Source organism: Echeneis naucrates, chromosome 11, assembly GCF_900963305.1.
Source record: "Echeneis naucrates chromosome 11, fEcheNa1.1, whole genome shotgun sequence".
Lineage (NCBI taxonomy): Eukaryota > Metazoa > Chordata > Actinopteri > Carangiformes > Echeneidae > Echeneis > Echeneis naucrates.
Genome location: NC_042521.1, coordinates 2,352,762 through 2,371,873, shown reverse-complemented (window position 1 = coordinate 2,371,873; position 19,112 = coordinate 2,352,762). Strand labels below are relative to the sequence as shown.

Here is a 19,112-nt window from a genome sequence, read left to right as displayed (position 1 = left end):
GGAAAACAAGTGCCTTTGTTTGCCAGATGCAATTGGACCATTAGGGAGTAGCTCTGTACTTAAACTTCCCTTATGAATTGTTGAAAACTGACTAAATTTGTGGGGAAAAAACAGTATTGTGGAGAGGTTCTTATTATGCTCACGCCTGAACGGTCTCCCGGCGCCATCTCACTTGCTTGCTGATGGCATCACGCTGCGCCGTCACTGCTCCGTCCTCCATGTTCCTCTCCCGTTTTAATGGGACGCTGGCAGATCAGAAGGACAGCATAATGAGCGTCCACTAACCAGAAAAAGGATCTGATCGATTTATTTCAAAATCGCCTACTTCCTGTTTACTTTACTTTTATCTGTCACCCATGGAGCCACCCACGGCCCCCGCAGGCTCAGTGATGTTTCAGGTTTACTTTTCCCGAACACCAAACACAAAAAGCTGATTTGAGTGACATTTATTGTTATGTATCTCTAAGACACAAGTCTTTGTCGGAGGCTCCTGCTTGGAAAGACTGCCTCTTTATTATTACATGGCGGCACCGTCCATGACTCACACCGTCTGTGCTCTCAGTTTCTTGACTGCTGCATTCTTTGCCGTAGAATCTGGTGTCATGAATGCCACCGAAGCTTTAGAATATGAGGACGACACCGTGCTCCCATCCAACAACAACAACAACAATGGCAAAAAAAAGAAAAGCCTCCTTATCTAAACTGATCATCTGTGTCCAGCCGCTCGCTGTTGTCGTATAAAAGTCGTTGGATAATATCATCTACCTGTAGGAAATATTATTTGGATCATTCTCTGGACATAGAGGTGCATAAATGGGGTAAAATATATATTTACTGAGCACATAATGAAACCTCTGGCAAAGAGGGCAACGCTCAGGTGGCTGACACACAGCAGAGCCTATTTCCAGTCCTCGCCAACACAACAACACATTCTGCAGGTGTAATGACAAGATTCACAGCATGCATATAGACTTTCACAGCAACAGCAGCCAGAATGAGTTTCCCGACTTTTCTTCAAGAAAAAGAAAAGGAAGAGAAAACTTATTGAGATGACGACAGGGTGTGCTCACTTTCTTTAGCAGAGCAAAGCTGTTTTTCTGCGGAGGAATTCTGAGTTTTGTCAACAGGAGAAGGAAGCAGTCTGCATTTAAACAGGCCAAATGACTCTGCATAAAAATGGACATTGATACAAGAGCTGAAAAGAAATTTGCCAAAGAACCTGCACAGTATCTCCATTGGCAGCTTGTATTGAAGTGTGCGAATTCGAAAACAGGAAACACCATTAAATTACACTTAAGACTCAAAAATGAAGAGCCTGCAGACTGACTGATGGCGGATCTATATTTGCAGATATCTATATCTATGTCTCTTTGTATTTATTACATATTTTATGGCACAAATAGGCAACATGAGCAGAACACAGCCAGTTCCTCTGAGTTCCAGTCTGTCGCTCAGGATGTATGCTAATCACTTTTTATGATAATTATCTGAGGCCGTTGTCTCTCTCCACAGAAAACATTTCACTGGGCCGAGCTGTGAGCCAGAACTGTCAGAAGAACATGGCTGTCAGTGCGGACGACTAAAGCCCCGTTTTCCCAATCCTTCTGAGGAACACGCTTTTGGATGCATCGGTGTTTGGTGCCATGCATATTAAAGCATCTTGTCCCCCCAAGCAGACGGAGCTGAGTGGTTTGGAGCTCCAATCTAACTCTGCTGCTACACTTCTGCAGAGTCTGAGCAGCTCATCCTGCTGCAGACTAACAGATAATTGCCACAGAGATCGAGGCGTCCCCACAGTTATCAGCCTGCACCTTAACAGGCCCGAGACAGGGAGCGCTAACCCACCGGAGCAGGGCCGCCCGGACACAGACGGATGCATTATGTTCATTCGCCTCTTTCTTTCTCTCCATCTACTTAATCTCTCTGTCTGATCTTCTCTGTCTGACGCCAGCTCTCTACCAAAGTCATCTATCTGTCCATCAGGCAAGGAGGAACAAGGACTGTCCAAAGTTTTGTCAAGCTGAATAAATCTTAAAAGTGAAACTTGTGTGTTTTATTTTTGGTATAAATTTAAACACAACAAGCACCAAAACAATCAAGAAACTATAGAAATTACTGTGACTGGGATTCATTCCTGAGGCAGTTAGTTAAATTAAAATGATGTTTGTTTCAGAATATTTTATCTGATAAAGTGAAAATCACAGATTTATGATAAGAGAGTGTATTCGAGGGAGGATTTGCCGTTTAAATTATTAATTCTTTTTAACGTGTTTTCGCCTTGGGTTTCTTTGTCTTGCCAATTTGCTGATGTCCCTCTACACTGCAGCACCGTGTTTCCGCCTCACAGGAAAGTGCTTTTCTAAATCAGAGCCCGTGGAGACGGACTCCTGGGATGTTCTGAGCGGCGCTGCGAGGCCTCCTGAGGATCATCTTCTGCTGCAGCTTCCCGTTGGATCGGCACGCTGATGCAAATGTCTGTCTGTCTCATCCATATAGCACGTGTGGCTCAGTGGTGCACAGATGCCAGATAATCCCCCCTTCCTTTTCATTCTTTATTTTTTAACTATTTGATGTGACACTGGCAAGAGGACTGCAAGCGAAGGGGAGCAGTTGGCAGCAAACCAGGCTTGAACCAAAGATGTTGTTTTCTCGTTGAGCCTTCTTGATATTCCCCCTTTTTCTTATTTTAATACAAAGAGGTCTTTCTGCTGCTTTTATATTTCGATCCTCATTTTCAAATCAGTGACATCAAGTTGGTGGTGAAAGTTGAAATCGACCTTTTTATTAAATCAGTAACTGGGCAAATGTTCTGTATTTATATATATATAGCATAGTTTTCCAGTATTTGTACTTTAAGTACGTTTTTGTCAGCTTGTAGATTTTACTTCACCACATTAGACGGAGACTTCTTTTATTTGGGCTATAAACTGTGTTGGTTTATTTTAACAGCTCAGCTGCCCCATTGAAGCAGAAAACCTCCAGCTTTATTCTGAAGTTCCTGTTTTAAACTACCATCTACAGCGACTTTGGAGTGTTTTTCTAAAGTTCCCTGCGTTAACCTGGATTAAATGTCGTAACTGCCTAAAGAGAATGAAACATGACCACGACGTCGGCTCACGTTGTTGATTCAGTTGTGGTTTTTTTTGTCCATTTCTTCAGGCTTTGTGTCAAATTATACAAGCTTTTTACAAAAAAGTACGATCCATTTATTGCATTCAGTCGTCATTATGTTCTGGAACTGTGGAACTATTTAATGACAATGAGTCAATACAGCACAAAGAACTTAAGGATTTATTAAAAAGTGTGCACCCCATTACTTTGACTTTACTTTGACTAAAGACCGGACAACTTGTTCATTAGAGGAGCATTATTTCTCCAGGAGGATCCATACTTTGCCTCAGGTGATAGATCTGCATACTTCCACTTCTCCTTCATGTAAACAATCATTAATGTGCTGTTAGTTCAAAGTCAAACAACGTGATGTCTTTTCTGCCGAGAAACTGTGACTAATATCTGCCATAAATCAGCTCCCGGTCTTCATCGTCACATTGTGATGTTTAATGTCAACACAAAGACTGCAGCAGACGAAAGGAAAATATTAAATCTACATTAATTCACTTGAACAAGAACCAACAGCAGATGACATTCCTGTAAAAGTTTCATGAGGTCCAGCGGACTTGATTTCAGGACACACAGGATTTCACTGGATTCTCCCACTGTTGGATTTAATTTGGACAAAAGACTCTGAATGAGCTTTCACAGTGAGACGGGTCTCATTCAGCCAATATGATTGAGGATTATAGTCGCTGAGCGTTTCCTCCTTTTTTTGTTCTGGCTATCTGCAACAACTCTCCCTGCTGTGTTTACTAGGAACTGTGTGCGCTTTGTGCTGCCAGTAATGTAAAATTAATTACTTCCTTTTGCAGCGGAAGGTTTTCCCCCGTGTTGCATCACACGGTGTGTCTGTGACAGACTGAGTGATTTCCCCCCCGACGGTCTCTGAAAACGCTTCAAGCAATGGACTCCCCCCGCACCCCAACTCCCTCAGTGCATCCTCCGGGTAGTTTGGAATTTCCAATCTAGGGAAGAAGATGGAGTCCGGATCAGGAGCTGAGGTGGGATCAGATGTGAGCGCCGTCGGCTCACAGAGCTGATGTCAGTCAACAAACCAGTTCAAGCTTTAATATCTTCTTAATGGAGCAATCGTTTTCAGAACTGCCACCAGACACACATTAGAAGAAGTGAAATTATGACTGTTGAGATGATTCATCTTTTGGTAAAAAACCTAATGACTTGGTGCTTCAAGACAGCTTGAAGTGTTTCTAATTTTCTTTTCCTACAGCTTGGGTCTTCTGGAGTCGGAGCAGTCTGGTACAACAGCATCAGACCTGAGCAGCCATGTGTCCTTGAAATTACATTTATATACTAACTTGTTTTTTGGGGAAAAAGGGAAACGCTAGCTAGCATCAGTTACCATCCAGTTCAACTTTTTTCAGAAGTAGCACAAGCTATGTGTTTCTACGTCATCCACACCAGCAGGTTCAAGGACAGAGCACGATGATTACGTCAGTTAAATGTTGATTAAAATTCAGTCTTACTTTGATCTTTGTTGCTGAAGCGGCTGGAGGGTTGAGGTTCCTCACGGTTTCAGGTCCTGCTGGTGGAAACCGTTCTGCTCAGGTGCTTCCTGTCAGGTGGGGGGAAGGTGAAGCTGGGAGGGGTCTTTCTGGACGCGGTCTTGCAGTCGAATGGTTTTGTTACTTTGGGCTTTTATTCGTTAGAGAGGCAGGAAATACAGGAAGGAGACGTGCAGTGGAGGGTCCTGCCGAGGTCTCGGGGCCCAGATCACAGTGAAAAGACGCCGTTCCCGCACCTCACAGCGATCCAGGTGGACGTTCTCACGGCTGAACGTGAGAATCGTGCTTGTCTGCATTCGGCAAAATAATCTTTCCAGGAAGTCCAAGCTGTTCCAGAATATAACTTCACAGTAGATGGACTTGTAACACGTTCAAATATCCGTTTTCTTCTGAGCTCTTCACAGACTTATAATTCATTTGGCTCGGATACACTGAGTATATTTTAGAGAACGTTTGTATCTGAACCAGAAGTGGTTAAAGTCCAGGAAAAAGTGTTTAACTTCAGTAGTGTGGAGAGAAGTGGTGACAAAACTGCAGCATTTCAAACTTAAAATAGGCCCCATCACTTCAGAAACAGAAAACACACACGAGCATGCTGCAGGTATTGCCCACATTGAATTAGTGATCGTGGAGGAAGTGTGATACTTGACCCACTTTCACTGGAGGAATTATTCTCTGGTATTTCTCATTCTGTACGGCTGCGTGTCAAATGGTGGATATCTCAATTTAATGTCTTCTGTTGTTTATCTCTTTGCTTGTTCACACTGACAACACACGACTGAAGAGTTCTCTCTGTGGCTGCAGAGAGCTGGAATTGGAAATCAGCAATATCTGGAATAAGGTTTTCTCCTCTCAAAGACCGAGATGAAAGGCCAATTAATTTTGAGCTTTTTGAGGCCCCTGTCGAACAGCTTGGGGCCCCCTTAAATTGTAACCCACTTTCAGGCCACTTATGGAAGCCGGCAGTGCCGACAAGAAGTCAAAGCAAAAAGATTAATGGCGTTATTAAACAGTTTAGAGAGGTTGTGTGTTCTTCTGGCTGCAGCCAATTGAGAGTGATTTGTGAGGTGAAACAATGTGGTCGGATGAAGTGGAGCAAGTGTTTCAGTGTGTGTGTTTGGATATAGGTGTCTGTGTGTGCGAGATGAATCTGTGTGTGAAGTGTGTAAGTGGGGAAAGATGGCAAGGCTGTATGTATGATTTTGAGTTTTAGTGGGTGGCTGTGTGTGTGTGTGTGTGTGTGTGTGTGTGTGTGTCTGAGAGAGAGAGATGTAAGGATACAAAGGTCAAACTAGGGACAGGTGGAAATAAGCCAATAAGGCAGAATCTCATTTTCTGAGAGCTGAAGAGGAGAAAGAGCGAGAGATGGAACGAAAAAGGAGATTGAAGGATGGATGGAGAGATGAGATGGGGGGGGGGGGGGGGGGGTTGGAATGGAGGAGGTGGGGGGCAGAGAGGGAGAACTAAAAAGCTTGGTAAAAGGAAGGAAATGTCAAAAAGGATTGGAAGATGGAGAGGAGGAGAGGAGGGGAGGAGGAGAGAGGAGGAAGGAAGGGAGGAGAGGAGAGGAAAGAAGGAGAGCAGGAGAGAGGAAGAACGGAGGAGGGGGGGAGGAGAGAGGAGGAAGGAAGGAGGGGAGGAAAAGAGAGGAAAGAAGGAGAGGAGGAGAGGAGGAGAGGAGAGGAGGAGAGAGGAAGAAAGGAGGAGGGGACAGCAGAGGAGAGAGGAGGAAGGAAGGAGAGGAGGAGAGGAGAGGAAAGAAGGAGAGGAGGAGAGGAGGAGAGAGGATGAAAGGAGGAGGGGACAGCAGAGGAGAGAGGAGGAAGGAAGGAGGGGAGGAGGAAGGAAGGAGGGGAGGGGGAAGGAATGAGGGGAGGAGGAGGAGAGAAGGATGCAAAAGTGGAAGGCCATTGGTACAAATCAACAGCAGCTCCTGAGATCTTATTAGAGCCAAGTAAGTATAGTCTGTTACACTTACACACACACACACACACACACACACACACACACACACACCTCCCACATGTATGTGTGCACAGTGTAGATATTCACTCATAACACACCTCATTACTTGTGAGTGGTGTGTGTGTGTGTGTGTGTGTGTGTGTGTGTGTGTGTGTGTGTCCATAGTGGCATGCAGTAGGAGGCAACTTCCAAGCACACACAATGTGCACAAAGGCTGTTTGCACATTCTAAAAGAGACACCATGTTTTTATCACAGTGGGCACAGATGAGAAAGGACACACACAAAACATACAAATGCAACAACACACCAATGAGATGAAGCCCTGCAGGTGAAGTAAAGTTCCTCCTGCAGAGTCTGAATGAGGTGACAGCGTCACTGAGCCGAGCTCTGTCATCCTTTCAAGTCATTTTAAAGATACAACCACCTCCCACCAACACAAACACACACACACACACACACCACCTCCCACTGCTGACTCACAAACATCCAGAGCCTCAGAAGAATAATGGAAACATATCATTTTCATTGTGAGTCTGATGTGCAGGGAGTGGCTGCAGCCATCACTGTCCACCGGACTGCACCAGGACAACAGTGTCCCCTGCTGGGCCCTGAGAGGACAGCAGCCGGGCCCGCAGACCCCCCGGACCCCCCGGACCCCCCCGGACCCCCCGGACCCCCCCGGACCCACGTCAGCCTCTGATTAACAGAGAGGAACTCCACCTACTTTACACATGAAGTCCAGTTTTATGATGATGCTCCTCCTCTGCTGTCTCATTTCCTGCCTGCCTAAAAAATAAAAGCACAAACATATACAATTATTTATACTTTTTTTTTTTTTTTTACAGTTGGGAGTGAAATTAGGAATCAGGGAAAGCGCTGCTGAGGTGCATTATGGGTAGAGCTATAACAGATGTTCTGACCTCGGCTGAAATGTTTCTGCTGTCTCTCTCTCTGTGAGAACAAACTTGATGTTGTTTTCTTGTTTCGCATCGTCTCCTTTGTGATCAGAGGAGTTTTTTTCCAGGAAATCGATGAGATATGATGATGTACAGCAGCAGCAGTCTACAATGCAATCAGCTGTATGTGATGTTTGTATGAAGAATGATGATGGCGTTCTCTTTAACTATCCAGACGTGGCAGTTGAAATCTAATTTCTTCAATAGAAGCTCTTAGATTTCTTTGTAAGCTAAAACCTTTAATAATTTCTAACTCTTTTCTGTAATGTTACAGGATGTAAACAGAACTCAGCAGCAGCGTGGAGTTTGTTATTTTCTAACTGAATCATTTATGTGCAGAAAGCTGCAGAAGTGCTGGTGTGTATTCAGTTCAAATTACTGCAGAGTCACATTCGCATTAACAAGACGAGAGCTCTTTTCCATCACGCCTGAAACAGCTGAATCTGAAATCAGTGCAGGATCAGGAGCAAAGGCTTCGTGCTGCAGCGTTGTGCGTTTGTGTGTGTCTGTGGTACAGGACATGACACACACTGATAACTGAGGGTGTTCCGGTCATGTCTCCAGGTAAAAACAGAGTTCACAGACAGATGAAAGCAGACGGCCAAAAACTGTAACACTCATTCTCCTTCTTCTAGCAGCTCTCCACTCACACACACAGACACACACAGACACACACAGGCACACACTCCCCAATGCTTTCTGCTCTACGGTTTCAGATAAACAGAATCAGTTTTTCAGCTTTCGTTCTCAGCTCATGCAACCATGGAGGGAGGGTGGGGGGGCGGCGACTGTTATTACAGCAGACACAACACTACATCGTCTTCAAGCCAGCCCATCCCTCAAAAAAAAAAAGACAAAAGGAGGAGGAGGAGGAGGAGAGTGATGTTGCTATGGAAACAGTTCGGACAAATGTAATTGTCTCCCTCCATCTTTGCAGGTCAAGGCAGAAGCATTTCAGCCCATAATCTCTCCGTCTGCTCTATATCTACTGAGTTTATAAAAGGTTTCCTGAAGTCAGGAGTCACAAACATTCTGTGTGAAATATAGTCATTTCATAACCTGTGTGTTCCTAATTTGTTTTTCACATGGAAATTGGATACTTCTTCCTCACATCTATGATGAAAAATGACAACCAGATATAAAAACCTTTAAAATTGTTGCTTATTTCAGCCTCTTTCCCCCAGTTTAAAAAAGACAGCCCCTTAATTTCCCGCTTCTATCATCAAAGCAGCACAATCATGAAACGGAAACGAGCACAGCTGCCATGTGATGATAAACGCTGACCAGGTCCTTCCTTCTAATTCACATTTCTTGTCACTCACATGTGACTTAAACTTGAGACAGATGACTCAAATAGATACTTTTTCTATAAAATATATGCAATTATCTACATATATTTTCAGATAAGTTCCATTTTGCTGTGGAAATGTGATGAATTAGGGGATTTTTTTGCTCTCACTAGGAGGAGCTGAATCCAGAAACACTAAATTCAGGATAAACAGAAACAAAATAAAAGCTTTCAGAGTGAAAACACAAACATCAGCCAAGACCAAACAGTCTTACTCATTAAAGACAGTGACTGATGTGATAATAATCACATTAACACCAAATGATAATAATAGTAGCAGGAAGCTACAAACTAGAGTCACACAACTGAACTCTACAGCAACACAAAATAACACAAACATCAGCAAGCAGAGCAAACAGTGGCAGAGCTTTTCAATCACACTGAAGGTGAAATTTTAACTGATCAGAAGTCAACATCATGAAGGAAATGAGGTCCACATGTTAAGTAGAATTCATGTTTTCCTCCAGTTTCTAAATGAGGCCTTCACTAAATCCTGAAGGGATTTAAAATCCACGTATCTACTTTAAAGAAGCCGGGTGTGACTGCGCAGTTGTCATCACATAACTCCACAATAACACGCCAAACCAGAGGTGCTGTGAGCAGTAATTCAGTGAATAAATTAAACTTCATGCATGGAAAACTCAGACAAGACCGATCCATTATGATGGAAAAAAAAAAAAAAAGAAAGCAAAAGTAAGATAATGGGCTTCAATTATGAGGATGTTCTCTCTGCTTGTTGACTCACTCTGCTGTGATCATTTCAAAGAAAACAACAATGAAGATAATAACCACATACATCACGTCTCACTTTAAAAAAAAAAAAAACTAAACACAAAAGACCTGAGGAAAACAAAATGTAAATTTCAAAGATCAATGTTTCATCAATCACGACTTGGAGCTAGATGCAGAAGAATAATCTATAATAAATGAAATGTGCTTCAGATCACAGCCTCCTCTCAGGGAACAGGAAAAAATGTAGAGCTGCGAAGATGAAAGAGACAAACAATGCAAAGATAAATTCTCAGAATATTCTTTATTTCTCCTCTGATAACTTGGATGTTGATTGCATCGCAGAGAATCATGACAGGCGTTTTAATTTTGTACAAACACACACGAAGCAAAAAAAAAAAAGCAGCAAAGTCAAACCGAGCCGCGTTTCTGCATCTTAATGTGATAATTAAAGTGAAGGCAGTGAGGAAGAGGAGTCCTGTGAGCTCTGAGAGAAAAGGACAGAGTGACATCCTGGTTTTTACTGCACTCATCAGTGAGGCCACTTTTATCTCAGCAACATGTTGGTGTTTTAATGGTGGAAACATCAGTGTTGATGATCAAAAGGTCCGTTTTGATCTGTCAAAGGATCAGTGAGGAAGTGGAAAAGGAAAATACTGCAGTTCTGCAAAGAGCCATTCATGACGCATTAATCAATACGCCGGGCTGATTCATTAGGCATCAGGAGCCACTTAGATGGTACACTGATACTGATGACGATTGCTTCCAGGCCTCAACTATACAGAGCACTTTGTCAGAGACGTTTCACTTCAAATATAAAGTCGACTGCTGGTCGGCTCATTTGTGGTTGTGAGTCCCTGAAGGAGTCTAAAAAAAACAAAAAAAAAACACAACTGGTTTCAACTGGTCCTTTAAAATTAACAAACCTGGAACGAGCATAGAATTACTCAGAGCTGCAGATCAAATCTTAATGTTTGTTTTGTTCAACTAACATCTAAAAACTCATAGATGCCAAATACAGATGAACATAATTCAGCTGGAAGTCTGTCGCTCATCTTTTCTGGCGGATGAACACAAATAAGGACACAAAAATGTGAAGAGATCAACAAAGAAAAGCCCAACTGCTACATTTCAGTAACAACACTTCAACGTGGCCAAACAGGTCTTAGTTATAGTATTAGAAGATTAAGTTTGTTCATATTACTGTCACAGATTTCATGCTGATATGGTGCCAAAAGAAGCTGAAGCCTTTTGGCGCTCTAACACTTTATCCAATCCGGCACAGATTTCATCCAATAAAGAATCACTTGTGCACTCTCAAACTAAATGGAAGTCAGGCAGCGGAGAGACACTGCATTTTTTTTTATTCAACTAAAGGTCCAGTATTGTATAAAGTGAGATTCCCATGTTTTTTGTTTTTCTTTTTTTTTTTTTTTTTATAATTATTACAAATGAAGTCTAGCTTCTAAATTATACAGTGAAGGTCTCAGTCCACAGAGAAGCTGAGCATTAAAACCAGCCATCAGGACTTCCATTGGACTGTGAAATGTGTCTGCACAGCTGCAGTTTATATCTGTCATTAAAAAAAATAAAAATCTACACCCTGAAAAATGTTTTGTTTGTATTTTTTGTTGTTATTTTATTGCTAAGGTTTCCTCACACGTTCCTATTGCTCCAAAAAAACCAAAACTGCAGGTCAGCCTCAGTGTGATGATGAAAGCAGGACTTGTCGCCTTCTGACACCACATCAACAAAGACACCAGCAGCAAACACCATGAACGGCTCTTTTTCTCTTGCAGAACCAAGCCGAGTAGGAATTTGGACTTAAATAACAAAAAGGTGCTTAAGAGAAGAATTTGGATTTTCTTCCACTCAAGGAGCACCTGAGCAATGATAACGTGCACATCTGGTGTTCAGTATCTCCCCGGAAGAAAAACATCTGCTGGAGTTCAGTAGCATGACGGGGCGGCGTTGCAGTGAAAGACTCCGCCCATACGTGATACGTGACGACTAGTCAGCGGTGGGGAGTTCACCCAAACCAGCTGCAACCTGAACTCAGGCACCTCAGAACAATGAGCCTCCGCCTCAAAGAAATCCTGTTTCTGCTGCAGGAGCGACTCCCAACGTTTGGTTATTGTCCCGAGAGCCCCCCCCACCCCCCAAAATCAGCAGCAGGAGACCCCTTTCCTGCCGTTTAGCCCGTCGTTAAGCATCACTGGCTCCTCAGGCAGCTGCCGATACCCAGAATGCTGCACGGGAAAATTTCAGTTGAGTTTTAGTGTTGCTGAGGTGGAAACCACTGTGCCAGCATTGTTTTCTGAAATCTGACCTGAGACTTTTCACTGTCTGAATCCTGAACGGCAAAACTCAACTGGCAGGAGGTTTGTGAGGCGACGACTCCACAGCAACCAAACTCTTCTCCTGCGCCTGCCGGCTGATTGTTGAGGGAAGAGAAAAGCACTACGTGTGTGAGAAGAGCAGCTCAGCCGTGACTTTAGTGAAGCGTTGGCTGATTTCCACGTGTGTGTGTGTGTGTGTGAAGGAAATAAAGATTTAAGGGGAAACTTTAAAATCTAAACTGGAGCGTTTATTTCATTTCCGTCATCTCAGCAGCAGCCGCAGTGGAAGTCTGCGTTTGGATCCACCAGGAGCTTCTTGCGGTCGACGTGCAGACAGTCTATGTGGTACCAGGCGTCGCACACGTCGCACTGGATCCACTGCACCGTGTCCTGCTGGGGCAGCCGGCACCGCGGCGCCGCACACGGCTCCACCACCCCCGTCATCACTTCGTCCTCCTCATCCTCGTCGTCTTCGTCATCATCGTCGTCATCAGAGGAGGAAGAGGAAGAGCCCGAGGAGGAGGAGGAGGCCGAGGAGGTGGAGGAGGAAGACGAGGAGGATGGAGAGGGAAGGGACGGACGGAGGGGGACGGGGTGTTTTCGGGGCCGGCCGCGTCGCTTGCTGAAAGAAGAAGGAAGAAGAGAACAGTTGGCTTTTGCAGCCCTCTGTGGTTCAGCTCACGCCAACATCAGCCCTCTTTACCCCCCTTTTCTAATCAGACATCAGCCTTCCTTCATCTACCGTCGCCTTAAACTCTCACTAGTTTTACAGCCAAGATAATTTTGCCCCCCTCGCTGTGCTGATTTATCCTTTGTTGAGCTTCCTGATGTGTTCACTGTGTTCTCCTGCGGTTTGCAGCTGTTTTGTTTTTTTTTTTTAAATAAATAAATAAATTTGAAAAGGAATATATTCACAATTGAATAACAAGCTCATATACATATATTTTTTTTTTATCTGTCAGAGCGACAAGCATCAAATATGTAAAGCGGTAATAGTTCTCAGTTTGATCCTTTTAGGAAGGCAGAATTGAACACATTGTTGTGTCCTTCTTGTATCAACTATCAGTTCAATTATATCGTCACAGGATTCGTGTGGCGAAGTCATGCTGGTTTTAATATAACATGCATCTCTGCCTTTATCCCACTTTAAAGGCTCCCGGTGGGAGGAATGTGTTATCAAGATGATGTTAATCTGTGAAATAAATGTGGCCTCAGTCAGGGGCCGATGTTCTTCACCTCACCTGGTCTGATGGGGAAACCTGTTAAACTGGACCCTTCCTCTCTCCTCTGTGCGGATCCGGACCGAAGGCGAGGCCAGGCTGTAATTCTCGCCTCCCACCACGAGAGGGGAGAAAACTGGCGAGCTGTGAGCCCTCCGCCTGCCTCTCGGCGCCGTCGGAGAACTGTGGGCAGGTTTCTGTGGGCGGAAAGCTGCGATGTTGCCCTGCACCACTGTCTTGATCCGGTGCATCGTCTCCACCTCCTGCTTACGGACAGCAGTGCTGGTGAACGACGCCTGGAGGAGGTGATGGTTCAGCCGGCTGTTTGTCATGGCGCCGTGGAAGCTGCCGATGGTCCTGATGCCAACGGGGAAGGGCTTGGCCTCCAGTGGTCGCCTGACATCGTTGTGGCTCTTGGTGTGCAGCGGCATGGGAGGAGGGGAACTGAAACCTTCTGATTCAGACTTGTAGAGCCGCCGCCTCTTCTTCCCCCTCGCTCTCTGTCCGTCCTCTGCGTCTCCTGTGACAGCTGAGAGACGTTGAAATGAGCAGTGATCACATATGGACTCTTCCAGCATACTTTTAGGATTTTAACAATCTTCAGAAAGCTCAGAGTGTAAGCCTCACCTCCTCGACTTCTGGGCTCGTCCGAGCTGTCGTCCTCCAGCAGCACCGTGTGGGCCGACTTCCTCCTGCTCCTGGAGGTCGGCGGGAGAGACTTCGTTGAGGGCACCGATGCTGCGGAGGCGAACGACGGAGGGGTGGAGGGAGGGAGGCGAGAGAAGCCAACGGTGAGAGGGGGCGAGGAGGAGGAGCCCGGGTCCGACACGGTTCCCTCGTGGCTGTAGCTCCTCTTAAAGGTCCAGGCGCTGCCCTTCATCTTACTGAGGCTGCCGATGGAGTTGAGGATGACGGTGGCTCGGTTGATGGACAGCTTGGACAGGTCCAGGTTGGCCTCCACCTTCCTGTCCGGGTTGGTCCTGATCCGGTTTTGTAAGTCAGAGGAAAAGGTTCCCGCCTAAGACACAAGACGAAAATACAGAATTAGACCTTTCCCCAGTGATCCACTTTTCTCTTCATCTGGCAATTTAAATTCTCCACACCTCATTGATGACAAAGTATAAATTAAAATACAAAGTTGGCTCCTGAGACTCTTTAATATGGTGTTCTAACTCTTAGAAAGTTGTTCTCTATGCTTGGCAGGTAAATTGCCTTTTTTTTCCTCCCTCAACTTTACAGCTAATGTGAAATGAGCCTCAAAGTCAATTTTGTCTTTAAAACTCAACAGGCCGCCTAGTGGACATTTTCCAAGCATCTCGTACTCAGAAAATTGGCTCTTTCCACACCGAGCAAGCCGAGAGATTCGCTTCATATTGTTATTTACAGACCAACAAGAGCAGGCACACGGCCACAGCGCCGAGGAAACGCTTCCATTTCAGAGGCAGAAACCTCGAGCTGGGGTGGGGGGCCAGTCAAACAGAGCGGAGTCTGCGTCTGACCCTGGAGCCCACTGGATACAGTTTAATTAAAGACTGATTCCTCTGAACAGATGGTCATCAGGAAGAAACACATTTGCTGGCTTCGCCTTTCAGGGAGTGGTGGTGTTAGTGGGCTCATTAAGCGAGTTTTGACAGCAGCAGGATCGCAAACATCTTTTCTTCTGGTCTGAGAAAGGCCGCATGGCTGTCGTACTGAAAACTTTGCTCTGCTGTGAGGTAATTTAGGCTTCGGGCCAAAGCGACAGCTGCACAACACCAGAACATCTCCTGACAGAGCCAATCTGTCCCCTCTAATCAGCCTCTAACGATTTCTACCTTTGGGATCGTGATGGCGTCAAAGTCCAGCGGGCGAACCTTGACCTTCTGGAAGAGGAAGTAGAACTCTGGGCTCCCTGGGACCGACTGGCCGCCGAAGGTTAGCGTGTCGCCATCTGAGAGCTCCCATTGGACGCCGGGCTGGAGGCGGACATCGTTGACCCAAGTTCCTGAAACACAGGAGCAGAGTTGGTGAAGATTTGTCTTTTCTTTATTTTTTTTTTTTTGCTTCAAAAAACTCTGAATCGCACAATCTTACACAACAGAGCAGCAGAAGTGAAAGACTCTCAGGACTCTAATTCAGAAACACTCCTTCAATCCAAACAAACAACAGTTCACGGTGATGGCACCTTTCCAGATAATCAACAGCACTTTTTTTAATACTCAAGTTACGTTCCATGCGGCCGTTGTGTGTTCTTAGTGGTAAGAACACAGAACAAAGACCTGTGATGCTGGGGGGGCGCAGACTACAGTGCTGAGTGAAATTCATGGCCAAAGAGGCCCATAGAGCCAAAATTTGAGTCCAGCAAGGTGAGCAATCACAACACAATTTTAACCTGAGACTGTTTGTGATTAAGGACTGAAAAAATTTTAAATATAACACCCACCGAACAAAAAAGGACAACTCAAGCGAGCTGAGCTTCAAAATAAAGTGTGTTTACTGCTTCCAGAATTGGGGGGAAAACGTAAAACAGTCTGTGAAATGGACCCAGAATTGAGGAGCTGGAAGGCTACAAGGCAATCAGGGGGCCATGACGGCGCAGCACAAAATGAAAAATGCACGGTGAATACTAAAACATAATTTTAATACCAAAAATGAAAAATGAGTGAATCAGACTGTGAAATTACTTGAAAAATTAGACAGCGTGAGCACAGTTTGGCATCTGAGCCCGTCAGACACAGTCCATCGGCCTTAAGTGAAGACCTGGCGTTCGTTCTCAATCTTCGCCCTCCTCGCTGCCGACCACCTCTCAGGTTTTAGTGAAGTCCATCAGGACTGACATTTCCACTCTCTCCGACAGATATTCATATCTGTTACCACTTCAACACTTTAATGATTTCACTTGTTGGTATTCTGTTGCGATGGTCTGAAATTAAATTTAGACCTCTTTAAATTCCACCTCGACACGTCAGACCTGATGTGCATGAGAAGAGTTTGATCATTTTCTGGGAATCATCAGGTTTTCTGATTATTTCTCTCAGATGGAACGGCAACTTCACTTCTGATTCTTTTTTTTTGGGGGGGGAGGGGTAATCAATTTATTTTTTGGTTTGAAAAAAGTTCAAAAATAGGAAAAGTATCTGCCATCATTTCACCACCAAGTAGTGCAACTGCTTCAATTTCCCTAAAAATTGTTGACTTTTGTCTGTCACTGATATTTGTAATATTCATTTCACATTTTTATTTATGATATCTTGATTTTGATCAAAGACCTCCTGGTATTAAATTAAAGGAAAAAAAGTGATGCGGCACTGAAGCTGCTCTGGAGCCTTTTTAATTAACTCGGTGTTGATCTTTCTTTTGATGTGTCACAGAGATGTGGATTTAAATACATTAGAATTTATGAATACTCAGTTTGGAGGGGACTTAGACACACAAAAATATCAGAGGTTAAACCACTCTATTCACTTTTAATGCTGCTGTTCAACTCGAACTTTCATTTGATTTTTACTGAACATTTGGACTAACTTGGAGGATTATAAGCCTCAGTGGCTCTGCAGCAAACTTCTATAAAAGAAGGTGAAGTAAAAGGTTTTATATTCACTGTGCGTCTGACGCTTCACTTTGTGTGTCTGTTTAATAACCGTATGTGGGTCGGTGTGCGAGTTCAGCTGCTGTCACACTGCAGGTGTTTGTTTTGGTTTTTCTGTCAGTGAATCAGCCCAAAGGTGTGTTTGTGTTTCACCGTGTGTTTTCCTCCCCACATCAAAAAATAAGGCAGACTGTATTTTATGCGTCTTTACAGTTTTGTATCTGTATTCCTGTGTGGGCCCAGTTTGGCTTTAAAGCTGCATTTTTATTTTGTCACACAATCAAAAGTGTGTGTGTGTGTGTGTTGTCAAACTGAGTCTAAACCCAAATATTTGTATATCTATCAATGAACTGCTCGCAGTGTGTGGTGGCCTTTCTTGTAAGCAGGTGGTTTTACCTCTTTCTCTCTCCCACAGTGACTGCAGAGGAGTGTGAACGTGTGACGGTGAAGTTGTGTGTCTGTGTGCGTCTCAGCCTCTCTCACCATGACTGCTCCTGTCCTTGAGGTGAACCATCCAGCCCTCCTCCTGCGGCGCTGCATCGCCTCCGCTCGCCTCCCTCTCGGCGTGCAGCTCGGCGTGGATGCGAGACACCGATGCCGAGTCCAGCGTGACGTCGCACAGCTCCGCCGCTCGGCCCAGGCGGAACACGGAGCGGCTCAGCGCCGGCCTGAACGTGTACAGGTCCCGAGCAGAGTCGCCCAGCGATGAGCCGATCCGGATCAGCTGGAAGCACGGCTGCACCCCGGACAGCATGGCTGAAGGCTCTGATTGTGTGCCACCTCTTGACCCCCCAGCTGTCCCACCCAGACGCCACACCTGATCTGTGACGGGCCCCCAGTTACAACAGGCCGCGACCCATTTTCAGATTCAAGTCTGCACTACTGGAAATGAGTTAAATTAAGGGGCTCGGTGCCTGAGCTCCAACATAAAGCTCCAGAGGTCTGTGGAGGCTACAGGCCGCAGCAGCGACTCCCAGCTACAGGTGTCTGCATTAGTACGGAAAGCTGCTGGCTTGTGTCCTGCTCCGATTACATGAATTCATAATGAGGATTCAGAGCACTGCATAAGCCGATGAGGTGTGGAAATGAGCCCCAGCTCAAACAAACCAAATCCCCCATGGAGTGCAGGTTGGAAGACGGCGGATTTGATAATGAAGATGTCCTGTAACGTGGACAGCCGTGTGTGTGTGTGTGTGTGTGTGTGTGTGTGTGTGTGTGTGTCAGCACGCCAATGAAGCGAAGTGTGCTGTAAACATTAAAAACCCTGAGATGCAAACCTGCCAGTTGACGCTGACAGGCGTGACATTCACTTTATATTTAGAGATTTAATGATTTCAGGTGTGAGAAGCTGTCAGATGAGCAGTGTGTGTGTGTGTGTGTGTGTGTGTGAGATTAAAATCCCAGGCTGCTGACATCAGCTGTCTCTCAGGCTGAATGATGATCTGTCTGCTCTGGAAAGAAAACAAAAGAAAAATAAATGAGGAGAGAAATAAAAGTGATCCGTGATTAACTGGACTGCTAAATGTGCCATCCATACTTCAGACATGTTCAGAGGAAGTGAAACACACAGACCCTGCAGGCTGCACGGCGGGCCGGACGGACAAAGCCAGACAGCAGGAGGACCGACAGCCGGTCCGGCTGCACCTTTTCTCCGGGCAAAAACAGCCGTATTCTGACGCCAAAGCTGAGATTAGACGGTAAAAAGCTCCCTGCCTGCTTTTTATCGGGCCACACTGTCCGTCTGATCCGGATCAGCGAGCTGACGTGAGTTCCTCGTCGGCCCGGACGAAGCTCCGGTCGGTCGGTCGGTGTCCGCCGGCTCCGGCACGCCGCTTCCGCTTTAAAGTCTACTTTCTCCGGATTATATTTTTGTTTTGTGTTGTTTTGTTGCTTCTTTTGTTGTGTGTCAGATTTCGGTGTGGCTCCTCGTCTCGTCTCGCCCTCCGAGGAGGAAGTCCTTTGAAATTTGGCGCGCCGCAGAGGCAGCTTCCTTGCGCTTCGAGCTGCGTCACATCCGGCCACGCCCCGATTGGCTGAGCGCCAGGGCGCCTTCAGCGGGAGGGGCAGGACCGAACATGGAGAGGCAGAGGGGGGTAAATATTATTTTATTATTCTATCAAAGCTAGGTCACCTTACTTCAAAAATATAATAAACTATAAAAAAAAGTTAATTCAAGACATTTTACAGACAGAAACTCTTTCTAGAAAGATTTAGAGACAGAAGGAGGAACAGCTTCCTTTAACAGGCAGAAACCTTCTGCTGAATAAATTAAAGTGCTCATCATAATTATTGATGCATACATTCCATTAATATCAGAGATCATTTCATTTTTCTGCTGCAGCTGCTGGG

General features: G+C 45.2%; 1 protein-coding gene across 1 annotated transcript; it reads right to left on the bottom strand.

Moving 5' to 3' along the window:
* Positions 1 to 11,899: 11,899 nt before the first annotated feature.
* Positions 11,900 to 18,703, bottom strand: tcf19l (transcription factor 19 (SC1), like). Its single transcript, XM_029514574.1, has 6 exons — positions 18,336 to 18,703; positions 17,247 to 18,214; positions 15,010 to 15,179; positions 13,823 to 14,213; positions 13,217 to 13,724; positions 11,900 to 12,597 (listed from the first exon to the last, which is right to left on the bottom strand). Exons 2-6 carry the CDS (start codon positions 17,515 to 17,517, stop codon positions 12,243 to 12,245), a joined length of 1,695 nt encoding a protein of 564 aa, XP_029370434.1. The 5' UTR covers positions 17,518 to 18,214; positions 18,336 to 18,703; the 3' UTR covers positions 11,900 to 12,242.
* Between the last annotated feature and the right edge of the window lie 409 nt (positions 18,704 to 19,112).